Source organism: Gracilinanus agilis, chromosome 4 (genome assembly GCF_016433145.1).
Source record: "Gracilinanus agilis isolate LMUSP501 chromosome 4, AgileGrace, whole genome shotgun sequence".
NCBI lineage: Eukaryota > Metazoa > Chordata > Mammalia > Didelphimorphia > Didelphidae > Gracilinanus > Gracilinanus agilis.
In genome coordinates, this window is record NC_058133.1 from 359235663 (window position 1) to 359260761 (window position 25099).

Genomic DNA, 25099 nt, shown 5'->3' on the forward strand with positions numbered 1-25099 from the left:
ACTTCACTCTCTTTTTATTAAGACTACATTTCAGGAAAACCTCACTGATTTCAAAACACTGTAGCACAGTATAATAAAAAAAATCTAGATTAGGGAGTATAGAGATCTGGGTTCTAGAATAGGCTTTGCCACTGAGTGATCCTGGACAAGTCATTTCACCTTAGTGCCTTTTAGCTCCAAGATCATATAAGGGAATATGAATTAGTTCTTAACCATGGAGAAAGGAAAAATTCATAGGCTGGAATCACTTGGTAGATGTGTGTCATAAACAGGTGAAAAACAATGTAAACACTTGGTGTTATGTCTGGCACATAGTAAGATCTTTTAAAATGCTCTATTAAAATCTATTTATATTACAAATACAGTAAGGAAACTTAAAAGAACTTAATTGTTAAACCAGGTTGGTTTTAGGTAAACTAAAAATCATCACCCCCTAATTTATGTCAGAGGACTTGGATTTGAATCCTGACTGATATTTATAATAAGCTGTCTGACCTTGGGTAAGTCACTTAATTTTTCCCGGACTTGTTTCTTATGCTGTAAAATAAAGGGGTTGCGCAAGCTGTCAATAGGCACCTCCCATTTCTAAAGCTATAAACCTATACTTTTTTATATAAATTCTGGTTCCCATAATATTGGGCTATGCTTACAATAAGGTACACCTGGAAAAAATTCCCTGTTTTCTTAAAACACAATTCCATGGACATTCTAATTGACTTGCAATCTAAAATTTATCCCTTTAGTTTAGCTTCTAGTTTATAAGGCTAAATGAATAAACTCTCAGTCAGATTATTCCTATTCAGTATTCTGTACACTAAACACCACTAAAAATGAAAACCAAGGTCTAACTCAGACTCACTTATTGCTATTCAAATGATAAACTATTATGACATCCTTAAAGTTATAAATATTAATGCAATACTTTTCCAATTATTGTTTCTGCTTTTTGGGAAATTTTTCTAAAACTTAAGCATCTAAAAAAAACCTTTTTAACATTGTTCTATTACCCAACAAAGGGCATGTTTGGTCATGTACCCATTAAGAGCTGTATGAAAGGATTTAGTATTCTCCTACAATTCTCACAGAAAAGAAAACTTTCTAAAATTTAGAGTATTCAGTACTCTACATTTAAGCAAATACTTCAGTGGAGCCTTAATCTTATAAACGTAGGTATTTATCTCCAAATTATGTCCCTTTATCTGACAAAATTGCATAGAAAAGATTGAGTCATAGAGTTTTCTTAGGTTAGATAGGACAAGAATTTTTGAGAGAAAAAAAAAAGCATTCAGATTTCAACTCAAATTTATAACTGCATTTTTCTCACTTGAATCTCTCTTCTCTACCTTTATGTCGGTTAATGCTGATTTCACTCCGGTTGTGTGGTTACTTCCAAACAGGAGAGAGACTGACTAGATAAACAAGTGATTGCCAAACTGATAGCACATTATTCAAAGCAAGTCATTCATAGGAAAAACCTTACAGAGTAAGAGACAGAAAAAGGGAGCCGAGAAGAAAATGACACTAAAGAATAAGGCGAAAAAGAAAAAAAACAAAACAAAACAAAACACCACCCATATGGCGTTTTACCAAGACCAAGGATTTTATGTTTTCTGATTTCTGGGGGTTACTTCGACAGGTTCGATGATATTACATTTGGAAGACTCGCTTTGATTTAGCCATCCTACAACATGACTTTCCAGTCTGAGCAATTTTTGCTAGAGGAGGGCGGGCACAGAAATATGATCACATCTTGGGTAACCTGTTTGGTTTTTACCTGGGCCAGTGGACCAGGTTGGAGAAAGAAATGAGTTGTGTAGCTGGCCCGGAGAAGGGGCGCAGGCAGCACCGGGGCCGGGCCGCCCAAGGTCTCACCGCCCGATCAACCCTTTCCTTCTCCGGACGCTTCCTGGGCTCCTGGGTTTGCTGCGGTGAAGCTGCGGTGTGAGTTTTAACAGTCAGGGCTAAGGGGCCTGACGTGACTCCCGAGCAGAGAACTCGGCTCCGCACTAACATCTTCCTCCAAAAGAACTCCGTCCCTAGCCCCCGGCGTCCCCACCGTCCGCCCTCCTGCCCGCCAGGCCCCCGTCCGGTCCGCTCCGCCAGGTACCTCGCCTGCTCCGCCGCCGCGGCCGCTGCTGCACTGCTTGCAGCCCAGCAGCTCCGTGACCGCCAGGGTGGCCGTGTACGCCGCGTTCGCTGCCGTCGCCAGGCGCATTTTTTCTGTTTGGCAATGATCTGTTGGAAAGAGGCTCTGGTGAGCCCAATCTGCCAGTGGTAGCAGCGAAGAGAGCGGACAGCGCGGCCGCCGCTCCTGCCGCTCCGGCTCTGGGATACCGCACCGCCTCCGAGCCACAAGATCACTGGGCAGCGGCCTCCAGAGTAAGCGCAGAAGATTCACCAGCACCAGCCTTGGGGGCGGAGCCGCAGTCAGCGGCTGGGAACAAACAAGACCAGCAGCCCCCGCCTCTGTCTCTGGGCGCTGACAGCACTATTCTCCAATGCAGAGACTGCTGCTAGGGCGTCCCGCCCCCTGGTGCAAAGAGGGGCCGGCTGGTCGAAGAGTGTCAGACACCACCAGGGCAAAAACAACTCAGGAGGGAGGGGCAGGAACAGGCGAGGGGGAGCAGATTCTCCCACCCAGGGAACGCGTTCGGTCTAACTGAAGGTTAGTGTTCAAAATAGCCTGATGCTGCAGTTCGAGCGACTGAACTAGCCCTCCCCCAGACACTTCGCTTCATCCCGGCCAATTCTTGCACTCTCTGAAGTGGGGCAAAACTCACAGCTTCGATTTACATCTGGCCTGACCCGCAAATGCCAAGGATGAATCATTCTCAATTTCTTTTTGTAAACCCAGAAATTTCCCTTCTTCAGCACTTCAGCAGGGCTGACATGTGGGCCAATGAGTGCAAGAAAAAGTGGGGGACAAGATGGTCTAAATTCCACTTAAAATTTATTTTTGGAAAGCTATGGAGCAACTATTAGTATCATCTTTCCTAACAGACGATGGGCATTTGCAGAACTTCCAATTCACCTAACCCTAAGAACAAAGTAAGGAGCCATGCAGAAGATGTGATGAAGGTCCTTGTTATTTTTGTTTATCATCTTCTTTCACTTGGCCGTAAGTGCCAAAAGAGATTTATGCTGCAATTGCTTTTCAGATTTATTTGAAGGATTCTCTCTCTCTCTGTCTCTCTCTCTCAAAACCCTTACATTATGTCTTAGAATTAATACTGTGTATTAGTTCCAAGGAAGAAGAGTGGTAAGTACCAAGCTCTTGGGGTTAAGTGACTTGCCCAAGGTCATACAACTAGGAAGTGTCTGAGGCTGGCTCTCAATCCACTGAGCCACCTAGCCAGCAGCCCTACCCTGGAAGACTCTCTTAAATGAACATACTAGGAATGGAAAGAACTGATTTTTATTTGCCATCTTTATTACCTCTAGTTAGACCATATCTTTGGTCTTAAATAAATTTCCATGTTCAGAAAAACTAATATGAACATATATATGGCAAAGAGAAATATATTCCATATTGTATATATGTTAAAATATCAGATAAAGAGCTTAATTTTCTTCAAAATTTTTCCTTAAACTTGTTAATAAATATAAACAACTTAATCCCTTAAACCAATCTAACAAATATGTGTTGTCTATGCTTTGCTAGTGCTATGCTAGCCCAAGTGGAGGATGAGGAAGAAGTAGAAAACAAAACTTTGATGGAATTCATAATTTATAACTTTTCTAGGATTTAATGGTAGCAAATGACTCCCCCTTGATGAAGACCTGGCCTGGAACCCTACTTTTTTTTTTTTTTTTTACCTTCCTTCCTTACCTTCTGTCTTAGAGTCAATACTGTATGTTGCTCCAAAGCAGAAGAGTGGTAAGGACGAGGCAATGGGGGTTAGGTGACTTGCCCAGTGTTGCAAAGCTAGGAAGTGTCTGAGGCCAGATTTGAACCTAGGACCTCCCATCTCTAGGCCTGGCTCTCAATCCACTGAGCCACCTAGCTGCCCCCTTGCAGTCCTACTTTTGACACACAATGGCTCTATTAATTGTAGAGAGTACCATCATTCTCCCAAGCCCATAGGCTCACAACCTACGTCCTTACTGATCCTCATCCCTTTAAAGTCAATCTGTTGCCAAGTTCTGTTGATGTTGCCTTTGTGACATCTCTTAAATATGCCCCCCTTCTCTTTTCTGATTCTGTGGCCACAACCCAGATGCAGGCCCTTGTAAACTAATGCCTAGACAAATTCAATAATCTGCTATTTGTGATGTCTGCCACAAGTCTCTTCATTCAAGTCCATCCTCCATTTAGCTGCCAAAGTGATTTTCCTAAAACATGCAAACATGCTTTCCCTATACTCAATAAACTCCAATGGCTCCTTATCACCTCCTGCATCAAACTCAAAATCCTTTGGTGTGTAAAGCCCTTCATAACCAAACTGCTCTGCCCTACCTCTCTATCCTTTCCAGTTATCTTACATCTTATATTGATTGGGATATATGGGCTGTGCTGGTTATCTCCTCTGCTAGACTGCCAAGTCAGCTCTTTAAGGCCAGAGATAATCTTTTTTGACTTTCTTTGCATCTCTAGCACCCAGCAGAGTGCCTGGCACATAGTAGCTGTTTAACATAATGTTTATAAGGAAGAGCTAGGTAGTGCAGTCGATAGAGTACTGGGCTGGCACCAGGAAATCTGAGTGCAATTCCTGCCTCAGATACTTCCTGTGTGACCCTGAGCAAAACACTAAATTCTTTTTGCCTCAGTTTCCTTATTTGTAAAAAGGGCTAGAGAAGGAAATGGCAAATTATTCCTTTTTCTTTATCAAGAAAACCCCAAATGAAGTACCAAAGAGTCAGATATGATTGAAAATGACTGAATAACAAAACTGGCTTATTAACAGACAAGCTGACTTTGACCCTGGGCAAATCACTTAACATCTCAGGGATATAGGCAATTTTCTAAGAATATACATTGCTTACCAGGTGTGGATCTGCACTGGTAGAAGGAGTTTCCTTTGGAGGAGTTCCCTTTAACAATGAAAATTCATCAGTCCAGACACAAAATATAATAATATACATGGAAACATTTTCCAAGTAATAAATATAGCTTGCTCAAAGCATTACTTATGCCATAAGAATTAAAAGAGGGGAATGTCAAAGTAGGGGAATAACTGTATACCAGGCACTTCTTGTGTCATGGGGCAACAATAGTAGAAGCTATGAAGGCCTGGCAGGAACCCTGTTATTCTGATGAACTGGGCTCTGGCCATATCCTGATTAGTTAGTATCTATAGTAGTAACTATAGGGTTAGTATCCTGATCAATAAAACTGCTTCTAAGAGGCAAAGAAACAGATCAGGCATCATAGGATTGCATGTTCAAAAGCATCAAGATGATCAGACACAGAGTATAAAAGATCAAGTGATGCTCCTTTATGTTTTCGGACAAAAAGAAGGTAGACTATACCAGAGTAAATCAGAAATACCTATACCTCACTTGCTGGAAATGCTTCATTATAGATGATGCTAACCATTAAATTGGGAAACTATGAGTAGATATGAAATGGATTGGACATGAATACTTTCATTATGTGCTAATAAGAGATCATAACAAAACTGGAAACAGATTTCACCAGTGATAGCTAAGGTCTTCATATGGCATTTTTGTCAACAGTACTCCCAGTTCCATGTTATACAACACTGCAATGCTGACCAATAATGGAAAAATAACTCCACCCCTAAACCCAGATTAGGATAGCTGAGATAAGGGATAGAATCAAGTAGAGTCTAAAATATGAAGGGGGAAAAAAACCAGAAAAACTAACATATTTGAAAATTTTCACTTAGTGAAACCTTCAGAAATTAATCATAATAATGAAATGCATGACAACAATAGTACAAATGTTTCAAATGATTTTAATTTATCTTTTTTTTTTAAAAATTTTTAAACCCTAATATCTTTTATATATATCCTTCTATATTAATTTTATTTGTTACAGGGCTAGGCAATGGGGATTAAGTGACTTGCCCAGGGTCACACAGCTAGGAAGTGTCCAAGGCCAGATTCGAACCTAGGACCTCCTGTCTCTAGGCCTGGCTCTCAATCCACTGAGCCATCCAGCTGCCCCCTGTTTCAAATGATTTTAAAAAGAAAATAGGTACACAGCCTAGAATTTTGAAAAACCTTTGTGTTTACTTGTAAACCAAAGCAGAGTAATATTAAAAACTGGTATCTGCTAAAACCATCATGGACTACATTATCCCACAATTTAAAAAAAAAATTTCAGGACCTGCACACAATAGTATAACAGCTGCTGCTACTAGTTTTGGCTAGTTTGGGTGCCAGTACTAGAGAAAGAAAAGGGGAGCTATCAAGGAATTTCCATAAGGCCATGTTTTAAAATACCTGCATGGCCAATGACTTTAGAGGGATAAAGAAGATATGCAGAAAAATTAAATCAATATGTAGCTAGTGTGTGAAGGAGAAAACTTGAATTGACATAATGTCCAACTGAAACAACAACAAAAAGAAAAAGAGAAAGAAATGCAGAGAACAAAATTATCTAAAGCAAAGTCAAAAGGTAAAAGCAATACTAGGAGGGAAAGCAGCACAAATTAAAAAATAAACAACTGAACAGTCAGATAGGTCCACAGGACTGAAAAACAAATCAGAGGCAAGACAAAACCCACAAAAGAAGGAAAATGTAAAAAATTTCTAGTTGTTTATATCATCAAAGGAAGTCCAACATAACAAAAATGCAAGTTGGATCAGATGAGGAACATAAGCTTCTGTGTTCTAAATATAATTAACAACTCACTTTTGTCAAGAGAGTTGACAAGACTTTTCTGTGAAACAAGAAGGAGGTAGGGCAGGACAAATTGAAAATTCTCAGCTAAAATGCTTCACAATAGCATATAAATGGATTACTAGTGTGGCCTTTATCATCTTAGATATCAGTAAAGCCAATCCCACTTTTTTTAATAGAAGGCATCATTTATTTATTACCAAAAGATGACAACTCCTCTAATTAAAAGCAAATTACATGAGGGCAGCTGGGCACCTCAGCTGATTGAGAGCCAGGCATAGAGATGGGAGGTCCTGGGTTCAAATCTGACCTCAGACACTTCCCAGCTGTGTGACCCTGGGCAAGTCACTTTAACCCCCATTGCCTAGTCCTTACCACTCTTCTGCTTTGGAGCAATATACAGTATTGACTCCAAGACAGAAGGTAAGGGTTTAAAAAAAAAAAAAGCAAATTACATGTATATGTACTTTATACAAAAAATTTCAAAGACTGAGTTACTAAGAATTATCCACATTTATCAACAAGAAAACAAGCATTTTGGCTGAGAAACAAAAAGGATGTGCCAAAAAGTCCCAGTAGTAAAGAGCAACTTATTATCAATCTGATAGTTAATGAAAAAATTTCCCTAAAGCATCAGGTATTTTTGTGGATTATTCCCAAGCCCTGACCCATCATTTTTTGTTTGTTTTTTATTTATGTCCTATAAAATTTTTTTATTTACATCCTATAAATATTTAGGATCCAAGTACAATGTGTCCCAAAAGTGTTTGGAGACATCCTGTACAGTAAGAATACTTAGAACACAGGAAATTCATATAGAAAATTGTTCTCTGTTTAAAACATACCACTAACACTAGCACTGTCCTAGGGTGTTCAGGGACTCAAGCAAATATTTTAGACTGGTCACCTATTTAAACAATTTAATTTTAAAATGTATTATAAAATTCACGGGACCATGCGAGGTATTCTGATTTATTGTTGAAGACTTAGAATAAATGGCTTGCAATATTCACCTTTTTCAGGGGGAATATTGTGATTTAAAATACTGGACTATTTTTAAGGCCAAAATGCCTACTGTCTATGTTTAGTCCACATAACTACTAACAGTATTAATTCTGGACACTGGCACTAGACTACCACTTAGAGTGAGTTCCATTCCTCTCTCACCTTCCCCTGCCCTGCCCCATCTCCTAGTTATTTGAAACACTTCATAAGATATCAGGACAATGGTTTATCCTGTGATCTTTCCCCTTACTCCTATGTTGCCCATGATCTCTCAAAAGGACATGAATATAGATAACTTCATTAACAGAAAGTGTTTTCAACCCACATTCTTTGGCTGGTATCCAAAAGTTAGAAAATACTTAAATTGGATATATTGGGGAGCCACTATTCCCCAGTAATAAACATTTCAAGAAAAATTGAAAATTCCTTTTGGCAACAGTGTATGTCCAAGAATAAAGCAATGAATAAAAATTTTATTGCAAATCAGAATTCTGTTTTCACACATTTCACAAGAAAAAAAGTCTTTCACAGAAAACCAAGATAATATTTGTTTTCATAAAATATTTAACTTTAAAGATAATTTTTACTGTATTTCACACTAAAGTTTAAATTATTTTAAATATCTGTTGTGTTGGCAGTACAAAATAAACCAGAAACTGTAATGTTGACACTATCTTGAGATTTCAATGTGCCTTTCTTTTTTTAAAGCCTTGGAAACTATGACTGTTTCTTGCAATTAAAATAATAATCACCTTGTATTAAGTATACAAAATATAAAAAATTATAATTTTAAGAAAATGAACTCAAATGCAACTTACATTTTAATTGTTGATACAAACTTATGACAATATTTTGATATTTAAAATTATACTATACTTTTTAGCAATATATTTATAAGTTTAAATATGTACAAGCATGAAAAGTACAAAATTAAAATATTTTTGTCTATACATAAATTATCAAGCCTCTAACACAGCAATATATAATAGAAGACAACATCCAATATAATAGGATGAACACACATGAGATGTCTCAATCTGTCTCCTCCTTTAGATGGGAGAATTTTAAAATATAACTTTATTATAGCTACAGTTATAATAATAAATATGCTATATTTTAGAAATAAATTCAAAGAATTATCAGCTTACTTTGTGATTTAAGAATTTAGGTAATGCATTTAGAATTTTTAAGCAGCCAAAGCAGGATAGATTAGAAATTCTAAGAAGCAAATATAGAACTTCAAACACAGTTAACGTCTTAAATATGGAGTATACTACTAAATATGGGTAAAGATTTTTAAAATTAAAATTTTAGTGAGAGCAAACAGGGTATTGTACCATTAATAAATGTCTCTTTTGTGTGTTTTTAAATGTAACAGATCATTACATTAGTATTAGTTGTTGTTTTTAGTCTTTTTTTTTTTTTCAACTGTGAACAACTCTTGGTGACCTCATTTCTGGTTTACCTTGCAAAGATACTGGAGTGGTTTGCCATTTCCTCCTTTGGCTTATTTTACAGATGAGGAACTGAGGCAAACAGGGTTAAGTAATTTATCCTGGGTCATATAGCTAGTTGAAAGGCAGATCTGAACTCAGGAAGGTATGTCTTCCTGGCTATAGGCCCAGTGTTCTATCCACTGCATCACCTAGTTGCCCCTACAGTAGTGTATGCATATAATTAAATTTTAAAAAACTGATTGGGATTGTTGTAGGCAAACTTATAAAATAAGATAAATAGATAGATTTAAGTGTAGACAGAAAGATTGCCAAGCAGGATGGTATGAGCTGAACATCCTGTGAAGCCTTAGAATACAGCAGTGTGTGTGACACAGGGCTCTGGGACAGTTGGCTGCAACTGAGGAGGAAGTCTGTTTTTTGAACTCCCAAAAGCATTACCAGGATACCATCTACTCTGTGGAAAAGTGCAAGCTGGAGCTTGGGTTTACAGTTTTGGAGGATGGACTTTCATTTCTGTACCAGCTCACTGTTTGTTACCTACTGGAATTACTGGCTGATTCATCATCTGGGACCTTGGGACATCTGAGACCACCACTGGAGGGACAAGGATCCAGGAGTGAGAATCTAATTACCCCATCCTGCTTGGATTTTGATAGTGTTAGATTCAGTGTAGAAATCTGTTTCCCTTGTCTCTGATCCCTGTCCATTGTTAACCCAGTTAAGGATTCCTGGTTCCCATCTTCCTAATTATTTACCTTAATAAACCATTATTTTTGTTTCCTGTCTGTTCTCCTTAACCTAGAAGAACCTTAGTTAAGATATATGTTTTCGTTTTAATTCCCCAGCTGGCTGGAAGCTGGCTCACTGTAATAACTGCCATTCCTCTATGTTGGTGTTACCCACTTTCTCAAGTCCTTACCCATCTTCAAGGACTGAGTTAGTGAATGGTAATTACTTTAAGATATAGTTATTGGGCGCTCATTTAGTGTATTTTAATTAATTACACTAAATTCAGTGAATCTAGTGAAGTCAGTAACAGCCTCACATAATTCAGGATGTAATATCGAAATAGTTTTTTAAACAAGAGTTTTAAGTACTTTGAGGTCACCAAGTGTTTAAGTCACATAACACACATGTGTCAGGCTGGGCCACCTGCTCTGAGAGAAGGTCTCTCTCAACAGTTTCTCACATTGAGCTGAAATCTGCTTTCTTGCAGATTATACCCAATATTTCTAGTGCCCTTCCTTGGAAACAATGGAGAAAAAAGCAGTAATTTTCCAAATTTACTATTTGCAAAATTTCAAAGATAGTAATTGATGTGTCTAGTCAAGGTTACTCGGTGGTGGAATCAGGAAAGATCCAAGCTCAAATCCTACCTCAGACATTTACTGGCTGTGTGATCCTGGGCAAATTACTTAATATTTCACATTCTCAGTTTCAATGGGGATAATAATAACACTTACCATGTAGAATTTTGTAAGGATCAAATTAAATATTGATTAGTATAATGCCTGGCATATAGTAGGTACTTAATAAATGCTTCTTTCCTTTTTTCCATATAACATATTTCATATAAATAAGGTAACTTTCCTTTGTTATGCATTTATAATTTATATATATTTATAATTGTTTTACAGTGCACAGGTACCAATAAGTCCCAGGAAAGCCAGGGCAGACTTCTTTCTGCTGGCCTGAGTCTAAGTATAATATTGATCAATATAATAATGAACCAGTGTAGCAAACACTGTAGAGGTACCTGTTGTGAAACAAGAATAAACACAGGGATACAAGTAAAAAGGCAAAGAGTTTCTACCCTCAAGATACATTCTAAAGAAGAAAATAACATAAACAGTGTACAAAGTTATAGGGATAGTGAGAGGTGAGCAGAGGAAAAGAATGACATGATCCTTCTATGAACAATGGCAGTATTGATTTCATTATAATATCAAGAACAATTCCTACAAATCATGCATTTTTCAAGTAGACAGTTTAAGCCCATCATAGCTTTGTTTTAACTAGACTTAAATCTATCATCATATCTATTATTATTTTTATTATTATTATTTACATCTAAATCAATTTTTAAAGTAAAGAAGTCAAAACAAAACATCTTATTAAGTGATGAAATCCATAGATGACATCAGTCTGTGGTTTCACAGGGATCAAAGCATTAAAGTGATCTTTTATCTAGTGGAAATTTTCACCAATGGTATTAAAATGTCTTTTTGATTTGGAAAGTTCAAAAATCTTAAGGTACACCAATTGATATGATATGATGTGATGTGATAAAACACAAAGAGAGAAGCCTTTGTGGTTAAGAGTCTGAGACACTGGGAGGATGGTGTTGCCCTCTAGAGTAACAAGTAAAGTGGGGCAGAAGGAGGAAGGATAATTGATTCCGTTTTGGATATTTTTAGTTTAAGATGTTTGAAAAGCAGTTGGTAAAAGTAAAATTGTAAAAAAAAAAAAAAAAAGGAAAAAAGGAAAACTGAAGGACAGCAGAGATGCTGGAGCAGGACAGGAGAATCATTAACAGAAATGGTAATTAAATCTATAGGAGCTGAAGAGAACACCAAGTAAAGTAGCATAAAGAGAAAAGAGAAGAAGGCTCAGGATAAACCTTGTGGGTGTGAACTGGATAAAGATTTGGCAAGAGACTGAGAAGGAGCATGTGAATAGGTAGGAGAAAAACCAGGAGCAAGTAGTGTCCTGAAAAACTTGAGAAAAATGAGTAACAAGGAGAAGAGGTTTATCAACAATGTCAAAGGCTACAAAGAGGTCAAGGAAAATGAGATTGAGAAAAGGCCACTGGAACTGGCAACTAAGAAGCTATTAATAACTTTGGAGAGCAGTTTTGTTGGGATAATAAAATTATGAGAGGTTTAAGAAGAGAATGAAAGGAAAGTGGAAGCACCTATTGTAGATGGCCTTTTCAAGGAATTTAATCACAAAAAGCAGAAAAGATATAGGATGATAGCTGGGGACAGAAGGATCAGGTGAGGATTTTCCAAGGATAGGGGATATATGGGTATATTTATAGGTAGTGGGAATGTGCCAGTAGATAGGCAGAAATTAAAAATAAGCAATAAAATGGGGATGAGAGAGGAGGCAATCTGTTGGAGAAAGAAGGAATGGGATCACTTGGCAAGTCTTGAGGGAATGGTTGACTTTTATAAGGAGTAAGGCCATTTCATCATGTGAGATGGGTGAAGTAGGAGATAGTGACAGAAGGCACCAGAGTGATAGAAGATGGAGAAAAGGGAATTTATGGTTAGTGATTTCACATTTTTAAAATAAAATTTGAAGCAAGGTTCTCAGTTGAGAGGGTGGGGGAAGGCAGAGCCATAGGAGGTTCGAGAATGGATGAAAAGATTTGAATAAAGATAATACCTATGTAACACCTTAGTTTCTTCTATGCAAGACTAGTTGGACATAAAGATAACCAAAAAAGCTTTGGCAGAAAACAATAAAGCACTTGCATCCAAAAATTTTTTAAAAAATAATATATTTAAAGCAATTCATATCTACATATTGTCAGTTTTAAATGTATACTTTTAGTATAGTAAAGTGAACTATAAAAGATCTGGAAAGTAGCATAGCAAAAACTCATTCAGAATCAATGATACGTGAGGCCTTATCATACAAAGGTAGCTACAGAAAGGTTAAAAATTCCTTACTTAAAAAAGAGGCATATTGATGAACATTCTTAGGGCTCATGATAATCAGGTAAAAAACCCACAAAAATAATTTTGCAATGAGCAGATATCACTTCACTATAAACTACTAAAGGCTAATAACATATATCATTGGATTTGCCAAATATAATCAAATGCTGTTTACCTCAGGAGCCTATAAAGCAGGGGTCGACAACGTATGGCTCTCGAGCCATATCTGGCTCTTTTGAGGGCCAGATATGGCTCTTTCTGCAGGAGCCATAAAGTCAATTTTTTTTTCAGGCGCTGTTACAGGAGCGCACGGTGAGCACTGTTCGGCTTTCAAGAAATTACATTTTAAAAAATGTGGCGTTTATGACTCCCGCGGCCAAAAAGGTTGCCGACCCCTGCTATAAAGAGACAAGAATGGAATCAAAAGGTCCTCCAGCAGCCATATTCAAATGAACTCAGTCAAAAATATTTAGACAAAAAGATATTTAACAAGTGGCTATGTTATGTAGACATATTTAGAAATGAAAAAGTTTATGGATGGAAAGGTTTATGATGCCAAATTACAACCATGTCAGTGATACTGGATATAATAGAAAAATTACAATTAAGAAGTCTAGCCTTAGAGATCAATGTAAATTATGCAAGGAAATGGTAGATAGGACATCACTACAAAAATACCTAAAGGATACTTAGCAAGATAAAACTTGGTGGATAAAATCATTTACCAAAAGCTCACTGTATTATGTGGACTGACAGATGATAAGTCTTCATAAAACAAGTGCATACCTCAAAATATCTTGGGGAGCTCAATCAATAAGCTGTATTGGAAGCAGTCCATATATACAGACCACACTGTTGTCACTATTACCCAGACATAACGCTGTTTCATAAAAACTTAAGAACAATGTTATAAGTATACATTACTAAACAATCATACTTTCAAAGCTTCTTGAAACAAATGCTTTCAAAAGACATAGATCTAATAGAAAAGGTCAAAATCATGTGGCAATAGGATGAGTTATATGTAATGCCTGTTATCCTGTCTGCTACTGAAAGATTTAGAGATGGAAGAAAGCATTTAAATCAGTCTTATCATTTTACTAATAAAAAAACTAAAACACAAAGAAGTTTAACAACCTTCTGAAGGTCAAGGTAGTGACTAACAGAGCTGGTATTTGAACTTTAGATCCCGACTCCAAATTCAGCATTTTACAGTTGCCTTGGACAGAATATGTCATTTGGAAAACCTGCACAATGATATCTGTCAAACTCAGAGACTCATTAGAATTCCCTAGATATGGTAGGTCTTGGAGGTAAGCAATTATGCCATATTGGAAAATTCAAGAGGTACATAAATTATTTGAAATAATGCCTCACTGCTGAAGAAAGAAGAAATTGGTATCATCTGAATGTCACAGGTAAGTAAGTGTTTGCAGAGGCCTATGGAACCAAAGGACCACAGATTTAGAGTTAAAAGGAGGCTGAGAAGCCATCTAGTCCACTTCCTCATTTTACAACTAAGGCCCAGAGAGGCTGTTACCTGTCCAAGTTTAAATTCATCCAGTTGACTCTAGTGACTGGCAGAGCTGTCATTCAATCCAATTAAAATTCCAAGTCCAGTACTCTTTCTAACATATCTATCTCCCTCTCCTTATAGAAAAGGACCATGTATCTTATACCATACTCCATTTGTATTAATTCTCCACATAGCACCTAGAACAGTGCTAACACAGAGGGAAATAGATGTTTATTGAAAACCTGTCATTTCTTGGAAAGAGAGAGGTCTCTGTCATATAAAGACTTGTAAGTGTAAAAACTTATCTTCATTTTACTGAGAGATTTACCTGATCCCTTTATGTTCAGTTTCATTATTTTCTGATTATATGAACTATCAGATGCTGGGTTTTCTCAAAAATTTTCCAAAGAAATTTTCATACTAAAACACTGGAGACTTGGAGATAAGTCAATCTAGTTCAATATTATGTTCAAAAATGGATAGAAAACACTCAGAGAAATATATATTTTTAAAAACTCCTTTAAGGTTTTAAGAGTAACTGAGATTTAGCGGCAGCAAATTGGCTTAGGAGAAACAGCCTGGAAATGGGAGGTCCTGGGATCAAAACAACTTCATATATTTCCTAGCTGTATGTCCCTGGACACTTAACCCCTCTGCCTAGCCCTTGCTCTTCTGTCCTTAAAGTGGTTACTAATACAGAAATAAGGGTTAAAAAAAAAAAAAAAAAAAAAAAAGAAAAGAAAACCTTGCTCCCAGTGACAAACTGGACTAATTTGGCTTTACTTATCTTGAGTGGACTCTTAGGAACTCCAGTTCCTCCTCAAAATCAATCTAAGGAGGGCAGCTAGGTGGCTCATGGCATGGAAAGTCAGGACTGGAGATGTTCAAATCTAGCCTCAGACCCTTCCCAGCTGTGTGACTCTGGGCAAGTCGCTTAACCCCAATTGCCTAGCCCTTACCACAATTTTGCTTTGGAACCAATAATTAGTATTGATTCTAAGAAAAAAGTAATAAAAGTTTTTTAAAAAAGAGTAATGGAGTTGAATTTGTTGGTTCCATGTGTTAGCATTTCTTGGAGAAATTCTCCATTGTCACATGAAATATTTCATTTAGTATTAATGCTAGCTCATAAGATTGCTTCTGCTTACTAATTTTGTGCAGATTTTTCTCTTTTACTCCTATCTTCCCGTTTATATAGAGAAAGAGAAAGCTTGTCTGCTAAGCACTTTTCCTATTTTCAGCATTTAATTCTTGGTACATTTTGATCCTTCAGCACTTTGACCTTAATTTAAAATTGTTTTTTCGATCACTACCCTTTTTTTGCTTTTTATTGTTCCCCTTACATTTATCGAGAACATTGGCACTCGTGATAAGTTCAAATGTTTTATATTCTTTGCTTATATTTTCTTTTCTTCCTAATAAGTTTCTTAAACATGCAGCATACAGCATTTAAGAATGTCTGAACAGATCTTTACAAATATAGGGAGTCTCTCATAAACGTCAGTTGTTTGGAACTTCAAAATGCTTTTTTCTCACAGTAGCTATTTTATATAAACAGTTATTATCAAGTCCTAAACTAGCTTACAAAAAGCCACTTAATATATGATATAGTTGAAGTATAATATTAAAAGCACTGGACTGAATCTTAAGATCTTATTCTTTATCTCAGTGAAAAGAAATAAATTCAATCTGTATGTAATAAAAGGAATTTAAGTAATACAGAAAGAATTCTCTAGAATGAGGTTTTTCAAGTATGAAAATAGGTTCCTGGGTAAGATTTCTTCCTTAAAAATAAATATCCAGTCTCTACAATGGTTTAAATACTGTTTTATCTATGGTCTGGGTATATATAAATTTTAGACATTTCTTCAAGTCAGCTGATTTTTAGGCCATCTTTTTTTTTTTAAGTTTAGCTTTTAATGACATATTGACAGTTTCTTATAATTGGAAGAAGGTATCCAATATATCATTAATTTATTGTGTCTACAATTTGCCCAGCAAAAGGCTGAGCTAACAAATTGTATACTCCAGGGAACATTTTACTCATCTTTACATTTTTTACTATGATGCCTCATCTTTGTGTGAAGGTGACCCAGCAATCTCAGAGGCTACAAAGCATTGTGAAAGCTTTCCTATTTTCTATCATGTTGAAAAGACTTCAAGTTTGGTGACAACACTGTCTACTAGCCAAGGTTCAGTCTAGCTAAGAACAGAGAGAGGCTCAGCAGCAGTAGGCAGGCCTCTTCCAAAAGAGGGAGTTTGGGGGTTATAGCAAACCCATGACCTAGAGAAAAATACCAAATAGACCTCTGAACCCAGATAAAGTGCTTGAGGGATAGAAATGGTGTTAGGAGATGCTCCAAATCATGGTTTTTATACTCTTTTATAAATATTAGCTTAGCTGTGAGTACTCTAAATATAAAACTTTTTAATTTAGTTACCAATGATTTTATTGGAAGATATAAATGGTATCGATATTTACATTTTCCCTGTTATTAAATATTATATATATTAAAAACAGAACCATAACAACTCACATTTACTTAATGCTTTAAGACATATAAAGCACTTTCCTCAGTATTCAGAAAAACCTGGTGAGATGTTAAAGCAAGTAATTCTTTACCAGTGAGGAAATAGGTTCTAAGAGGTTAAGAGATTTGTCTAAAGCATGGAAGAACAAGTACTACCCATCTACATCTCCTAATTTCATCTAGCCTTCTTCCTAATATTCTAGATTTTCTGCCATTTTATGAACCAAATCTTAAATTTTGAAATAACTTCTGAGATTTTGTTCCTTTTAGCCTTATGTATTCTGGGCTGACTTGCAGGACCCATTCCAACTTGTGGCTATTCTAACACTGGATTTTAGACCAAATTTAGAGGTCCCAAGAAAAACTTGAGGGAAGTGTAACTCTGGGGCTTTTTGGAAGTTTCAAATGGTTCCAAAAAATTCCCGAGAGAATCTTTTCCAAACAAATCTCTCCCCCTCCTTTGGACTGAATAATAAGGAAACAACAATAATAATGGCTAGTATTTATACAGTACTTTAAGATATGCCTAGTACTTTATAAATATTATCTCATTTGATCATCATACCCTCTTTGTAGATAATGAAACTGAAGTTTGGAGAAGGTATGTTAGCTATCCATAATCAAACAGTTAGTACCTGAACACAAATTTGAACTTCGGTTTTCATGGGATACCTAGCTGCTTTAAACAAAACTTAAGAAAATGCTGCAATTCTTAGGGGGAATTATTTTTAGAACTACAACATTCTTTGAAGGTCCTTCAGACTTATATGCCATTGAAGTTTTTCAGCAGAACTCAAACTTGTTCTGCCTGTGTCCTAATCAAAACTAATGAAGAACAACAGTGGCAATCACCAAGAGACATGAAATATAACTGTGAAAAACATTTTCCATCTTAGAATGCAATCATCTGACATGCAAATAAACATCTGCATCCTATTAAAAACAAAAATCCAAATATAAGGATTTAAAAATTAGCAAAAATTTCTCATCTTTAGAGCTTAATTTGTAAGTCAAACTTTTTAATATGTTGTCCTGATAATTAAAGCTTGCTTTATGTCAATAGAGTCAAAGGCTCGCAAAGTTTCATCAGATAAAATCAAAATATAATTGTAGAATAAAGAAAAATGTATGTATACTACACACACACACACACACATACAATAAGCAAATTAAAATCTAAAACCACTGCAAAAATAAATTCACAAACTAATGTTTTAAAGGCATAATGGATATACATAGATATGAAATTCAATGAAAGGAATTACAATATGCAGATGAGACAGAGCTAAGCACAGTCAAGGCTAGCAGGATGTAATTCAAATAGGTCACACTCAACTTTTAAACTTTGCCCAAGAACAAAGACACAAGCTTAGCAACAGCATCAGCCAATCACAGATCAGACAAACAGGTACAAGACTCAACCACTCCAGATACCAATGAAGTCCAACCTTAAATGTGTTTTCTAATTATACAGTGTCAAAACAGAACAGGGCAAGTTTTAAAACAGGATATACTGTACTGAGTTAAAAGTATTTCAAAAAAGATGTAATCTTCACTAACTTTTTTTTTTTAAACCCTTGTACTTCGGTGTATTGTCTCATAGGTGGAAGATTGGTAAGGGTGGGCAATGGGGGTCAAGTGACTTGCCCAGGGTCACACAGCTGGGAAGTGTCTGAGGCCGGGTTTGAACCTAGGACCTCCTGTCTCTAGGCCTGACTCTCACTCCACTGAGCTACCCAGCTGCCCTCTTCACTAACTTTTAACAAAACACATGAGAATTCGAAAAAAGGTAATAGTGATAATTCTATTTTCACTTTTCTTGTGCTGGTAACTCATAGAGATTAAACTTGCCTTTAAAATGCACATCTTTTAGGGGGCAGCTGGGTAGCTCAGTGGAGTGAGAGTCAGGCCTAGAGACAGGAGGTCCTAGGTTCAAATCCGGCCTCAGACACTTCCCAGCTGTGTGACCCTGGGTAAGTCTTGACCCCCATTGCCCACCCTTACCAATATTCCACCTATGAGACAATACACCGAACTACAAGGGTTTAAAAAAAATATAGTAAAATGCACATCTTTTAAATGAAAATAATTTATATAGTGGGTATTTTTTCTTTTTATATGTGGGCTCAGGAAAGGCAAGAGATGGGGAAGTGTAGGAAAGAAGGGAAGGAAGTATAAATTAAGGCTGATCCAAGAGTGGCCTGTTATTAATTTGGCTCTTCTCATGAAGTACATAATTTTTTTATCTTTAGCTAATCTTTTTGCTATGCTTCTTTTTTTCTTTACAAGTCAAATCTCTTTCAATCCTAATTTCCTAAATCTTTAATAGCATTTGCTTTTTTGGGTCACACACCCTAGAGCCCCTCCTTCCCAAACAAAATGTTCTATTTCAAACTTCCAACTTTTTTTTTTGTTAAATGCCAAACAACTAGGCACTATTTTAAATAGCTTCTGCTTTTTTGTTTCAACCATTATTCTGTATATATTACATTTTTTTGAAAGGTAACAATTCAGTGGTTTGGTTTCCAGATCTAAGGTTTTGGATGGAGCTTTTAGAAGAGTGGGGAGCATTAGAAATACAATCTTTTTCAGTGAACATTTTATAAAGTTCACAAACCACTTGTTAGCGTGATAGATAGGCAGCTAAAGTATTGGCCAAGCACTAGTAATAGTTGTCTTCATTCTGCTATTGGTTACAAAACCATTTTTTTAAAAGGCAGTTTCCAAATTTTCAGTTAAAACTTTAAAAGCTATCATCTTTTTTTTCTTTCAAGTGCTGCTTTAACCACTAGTTTTGGTTCCTTAAAAAATTATTTTAAGTGGAACATCTTGACTTGTCATCGTAGTCAAACGTACTGAGCTCAACGTGATAAGTCATTTTAAAAAGTCTTGTGCATTAAAGATTTGCTAAAGATGCATTTGAGGGTACTCTAGGAAAGATACATATTTCATCATTTCATGGCATGCCACCTCCACTAACAAAGTATGGGAAAAAAGGAAATTAATTGCATAAAATAAATTTTGTTGATAAATGACCTCAGAATTTCACTCCTTCACATTATCCTTTCCTTATTCACTTTCCTCCCTTGGTCTTTACTGCCCCAAATGACTAAGTTTTAGACTACTGGCTTTTTAAAAAAATGAAGATATGAACAATTTCCATTTAAATTTGGAACTGGGGCAAAAAGTATATCAATGCACACAATACTCATATTTTTTTCTAGGCTACTAAGCCTTAACCTTCCCCTTTCTCACTGCTTGACCATTTTTTTTGTTCACTTTAAAATTCTGATTGATTTCCCTTACTCATAGCCACAGAAACCCCATTTTACTTCATTTCACCAGGCTGTCATTAGGGTTTACTCCAAACTTATCAAGAACTTCCATCTCTCCAAACTCCCTGTCTGCAAGGGTACATTCAGTCCATAAACATTTATTAAGCCTCTATTACATGCTAGGCACTATGCTATGTGTTGGGGGGACAAAGAAAGGCAACCCACAGTCCCCATTCTCAAGGAAATCATAATTTAACAGGCAAGTTGACACTCAGATGACTATGTTCAAATGAGCTACACATAGGATAAGTGGGAAATCATCAATAGAGGGAAGGGATTAAAAATAAGAGGGAGCAAGAAAGGATTCCTGTAGAAAGTGGGATTTAGCTGGTATTTAAAGGAATCTAGGGAAGCTAGAAGATGGAGATAAGGGAGATTATTCCAGACATGGGAAACAGTAAGTGCAAATGATGGGAATAAAGAGATGTGGTGTCTTATTTAAGGAACAGGAATACGAAGGTTTGTGTCCAGGATCATAGACTATGTAGATAGGAATGAGGTGTAAGAAGACTGGAAAAGTGGAAGGGAAAACAGATTCTGAAGGGCTTTGAACACAAAACAAAAGATTTTATATTGGTTCCTCTAGGTTACAGGGAGCAGCTGGAGTTTTTTAAAGTGCTCCTTTGGAAGATCACTTTGATGGCTAGGTGGCAATGGACTAGAGAGAAAGGAGACCTGTGGCAAGTCTACTGCAATGGTCCAGCCATGAGGTGATGAAGGCCTATACCTATGGCAGTGTTGGAGAAGTGGACAAGCATATACACATGAAAAAGATTAGATATGGGGCTAGAATTGCGGTTGTATTTCTGTGATATTCACTAGTCTTTCTTGGTACATGTTTACCATCTATCTCTTAATGAACTGTAAGTCCTATGATGACGGAGGTTCTACGTTTTTCTTTTGCATACTAAGATACCTTAGTATGAAGTGCTATTTGTGGACTTAACAGATAGAAGACACATTCCCTGGCTTTCTTCAAAATGCAATTTCTGCAGGTGGCCTTTCCAGCCCCCAAGCTCCTACAACTTTCTCTTCCAAAGCTATCTTCCATCTACTATGTATATATATTTTCTATGTACTTTATTTACAGGTTGTCTGCCCAATTAGGATGTAAATTTCTTCATGTAAGGGATGTATAGCAAGTACTTAATGAGTGCTGGTTGATTAAATGATTGTGGGGTGCAGGAGTTGGCAAATAGTTTTGGGGAATGAAGCTAGGAGGTTAATATTGCAAATAATGAGGGAAGTTTTGGTAAGAGAGAAATAATTGTTGGGAAACTTTAAAGCCAAAGATAAAGAAGTTATTTCATTCAAAAGGGAAGTGGTGGGCAATACGGCAGCTCAGTTGATGGAGCTAGATGGGATAGATGATAGGTCTAGAGATGGGAGGTCCTGGGTTCAAATCTGGTCTCACAGACACTTCCTAGCTGTGTGTCACTGGATAAGTCATTTAACCTCAACTGCCTAGCTCTTATTGCTCTTCTGCCTTGGAACTAATAGATTCTAAAACAGATTATATAGGTTTACTGGTTGATTGGTTTGTCTTAAAGGAAGCTACTTCAGGGTATTGAGAAAGGCATTAAAATGAGGACAGAAACAAATATAGGAAAAGAAAGGCTAACTTCCTACTCTGTTAACACATTTTTGACTCCAGTCATAAATTACTTTATATTGTGTTACAAGAATTAATATATTCTACAAACTGCATTCATGCCACTATGGCCATCTTATGACACACATGCTCACAAATAAGGCAAATTAAATAAAATTACTTCGAAAAGTGACTTAATCTTCATGAAAATGGACATCATATATGTACATATATGTCATGTACAAAATCTTTTTCTGCATAACTGTTATGTAATATAATATTAGGATTTTCCTTCACATTCACAAGATACTTTTAGAATTGATACTTTGGTTTTCTTTTCAATATTCACATTCCAATGAGTATAGCTCTACTGAGAGTAAATACAATAATTTTTTTTTTTACTTTTTTTTAAACTCTTACCTTCTGAATTGGAGTCAATACTGTGTATTGGTTCCAAGGAGTGGTAAGGGTAGGCAATAGGGTAAAGTGACTTGCCCAGGGTCACACAGCTGGGTCATCTCTAGGCCTGGTTCTCAATCCACTGGGCTACCCAGCTGATGACTTTCTAAGATGTTTATTGAGTTTCTCTACAATCTAGTCAATGTGTGTTTGTTATCCTTTTAAGGAACCATATCCTAGTCCCATTCTTATTCCTTCCTCATTCATATGCCATCACTCTGTTGCTTTTTACCTATTAAATTTGCTGTAGGCTGAAACCTAATGTACAATTTGCTCTCTTGCCATTAGTGGGCATATATACTTTCTTCCTTCATTCTTCTAAATATTTTGTCTTAGGCACAAAACTTGTTCATGCAAAAGAAATAGGGACCACCTCACTACTGATTTATTTCAACTCTCTCCCCCTTACCCCATACATACACACAAAAAGGCAGAAACATCGAGAACACTGTATTTTATTCATAGTTGATTCATATGTATGGCTCTGTTATAAGGGCCTGAACAAGCTATCATCCATGGTCAGGAAGAGTGGGACATGACTGAACAACAACAATTGTACTTTGACTTTTTATGGTATAGTCTCTTTTTTCCACCTCCTTCTTGATCCATATTGATGGCATGGATGTTTTAGATTACAAGTGCCTAGAAGGTAGAACTGTGCCTAACTTACTTTGAATAACATTGAGCTCAGTACCCCACCACAGATGGGTACTTAAAAATAGCATTTGATTATGAAAAAAAAAATTTGCACAGAACACCAAACAGATGGCAATACATTTGAGTCAACAAGAACAATGGTAATGAGTCAACTAAAATTGTATCTTGTCAGCTTTAACAAAACCTGACATTTTGTGATTAAAAGAAAAATATAATACTCTCTAAAGAACAAAATTAGTGCTGGAACACTAGAAATTGAAATAATTTAGTGACTTAAAGAACATTGGAAAATATAGTAGATATTTACCAGTTACTAAATATGGTGATTCATGATGCTACCCAGATGTAAGCATAAATTGGTCAAAAAAATTTTAAGCCAAGTTAAATGTGTTTTGTTACAGATTAGAAACATACAAAAAAGTAAGATTAAATCCAGTGTTATTAAAAGTAGCACCCTTGTAATATTTTTTCCTCTTCAAAACAAGAACTTTTGAACATTATATTATCAGCATATAAGGAAATATGAATAGTTTCCTATATAAAAGGAGGAAGGAAGGAAATAAGCATTTATTTAGCTCCTTCTATGTGCCAGGCACTGTGCTAATAAGCACTTTATCTCATTTGATCTTCATAATCCTGTGAAGTAGATGCTATTATTTCCATTAGGAAACTGAGGCAAACAGAGGTTAAGCGACTTGGATCACAGACACAAGTAAATGTCTCAGCCTGAATTTGAACTGTGGACTTTCTGATGTCAGGCCACTGTGCCACCTATTTCCTCTCCTCATCATCCCATTTATACTTAACATATGCCAGGTGCTTGTGCTAAATGTTTTATAATTATTATCTCATTTGATCCTCCTAACAATTCTGGGAGGTAGGTGCTATTAGCACCTCCATTTGACAGATGGGAAAACTGAGGCAAATGGAGATTAACTGACTTATGAAAGGTCACAGAGCTAATTAAATAACCAAGGATGGATTTGAATTCAGGTTTTCCAGACTCTAGGCCTGGCCTTCTATCCACTGTGCCTCATTGCTATCTCTAATAATATAAGGTAATATACAGAATATAATTAACCTGGAATACTTCTACCTCTGAAGTTCCCTTCTATGACTGGTTAGCTCTTCTGTAGAACCAACAAATGAGAATGTACTCAGGTTAGCCACACTCATTTCTCCCCTGGCTCTACTCCATACTCCCAGGATATTATAACCTCGATCCCACCTGACCAATCCCTATGGAGATGTCTCAGTCTCTGGGGCACCGCCAACCCCCTTAGATCTGTATGTGTCTGCTAGAAGCCTCCATTTGAAGAAGTAATATTCTCTCTAATCTAAAGCTGCAAACTTTCACATCTGCAGGTACTTTCTTATCTCAATTTTCCTTTTCTTTCCCACTCTTGCTTTAAGGCTCCATTTTGTGTCCTGTCTTCCCCTATTAGATTGTAAGCTCCTTGAGGGTAAGGACTTTCTTTTTGACTTGTATTTTTTGCCTGGCACTTACTACAGTGCCTAGCATATAGCAAGTGCTTAATCAATATCTATTTCTCAGAGAGATTAAGTAATTGCCCAAGTTCACTTATGTAATAAGTGGTGGATCTAGGATTTTAACTCAAATGCTCTGATTCCAAATGCTTCCTCTCCCTAGTGCCCTAATCTTGAGCCTTAAATTACAGAGCTACATCCTGGGGTCAGTGGTAGAGAGAAAGAAAAAAGTGAGAAAATTTATTGTTAAGAGAACTAAGGCTACCTTCCATATACAGGTCTAAAAAGGCCTAAAACAGTGAAGGCGAACCTTTTAGAAACCGAGTGTCCAAAGAGAACAGGCTAGCATGACTTCAACAGCAGGCTGTGCCAGATTAAATTTGTTTCCATTACTTTTGTTTCTTTGTTTTTTGCCCCCGGGGGGGCAGCTGGGTAGCTCAGTGGAGTGAGAGTCAGCCCTAGAGACAGGAGGTCCTAGGTTCAAACCCGGCCTCAGCCACTTCCCAGCTGTGTGACCCTGGGCAAGTCACTTGACCCCCATTGCCCACCCTTACCACTCTTCCACCTATGAGACAATACACCGAAGT

General features: G+C 36.7%; 1 protein-coding gene across 2 annotated transcripts in view; it reads right to left on the bottom strand.

Annotated features, from left to right (window-relative positions):
- SESN1 (sestrin 1) overlaps window positions 1-25099 on the bottom strand; it is a 112211-nt gene that overhangs the window by 22198 nt on the left and 64914 nt on the right. Inside the window, exon 1 of one of the 2 annotated variants that reach the window (XM_044676676.1) lies at window positions 2108-2328. The exons of the other annotated variant lie outside the window; for it this stretch is intronic. Coding sequence (XP_044532611.1) covers window positions 2108-2215 — 108 coding nt within the window. The 5' untranslated portion in view covers window positions 2216-2328. Of the gene's footprint in view, window positions 1-2107; window positions 2329-25099 lie in introns of those variants that run through there. 2 annotated transcript variants of the gene reach the window in all.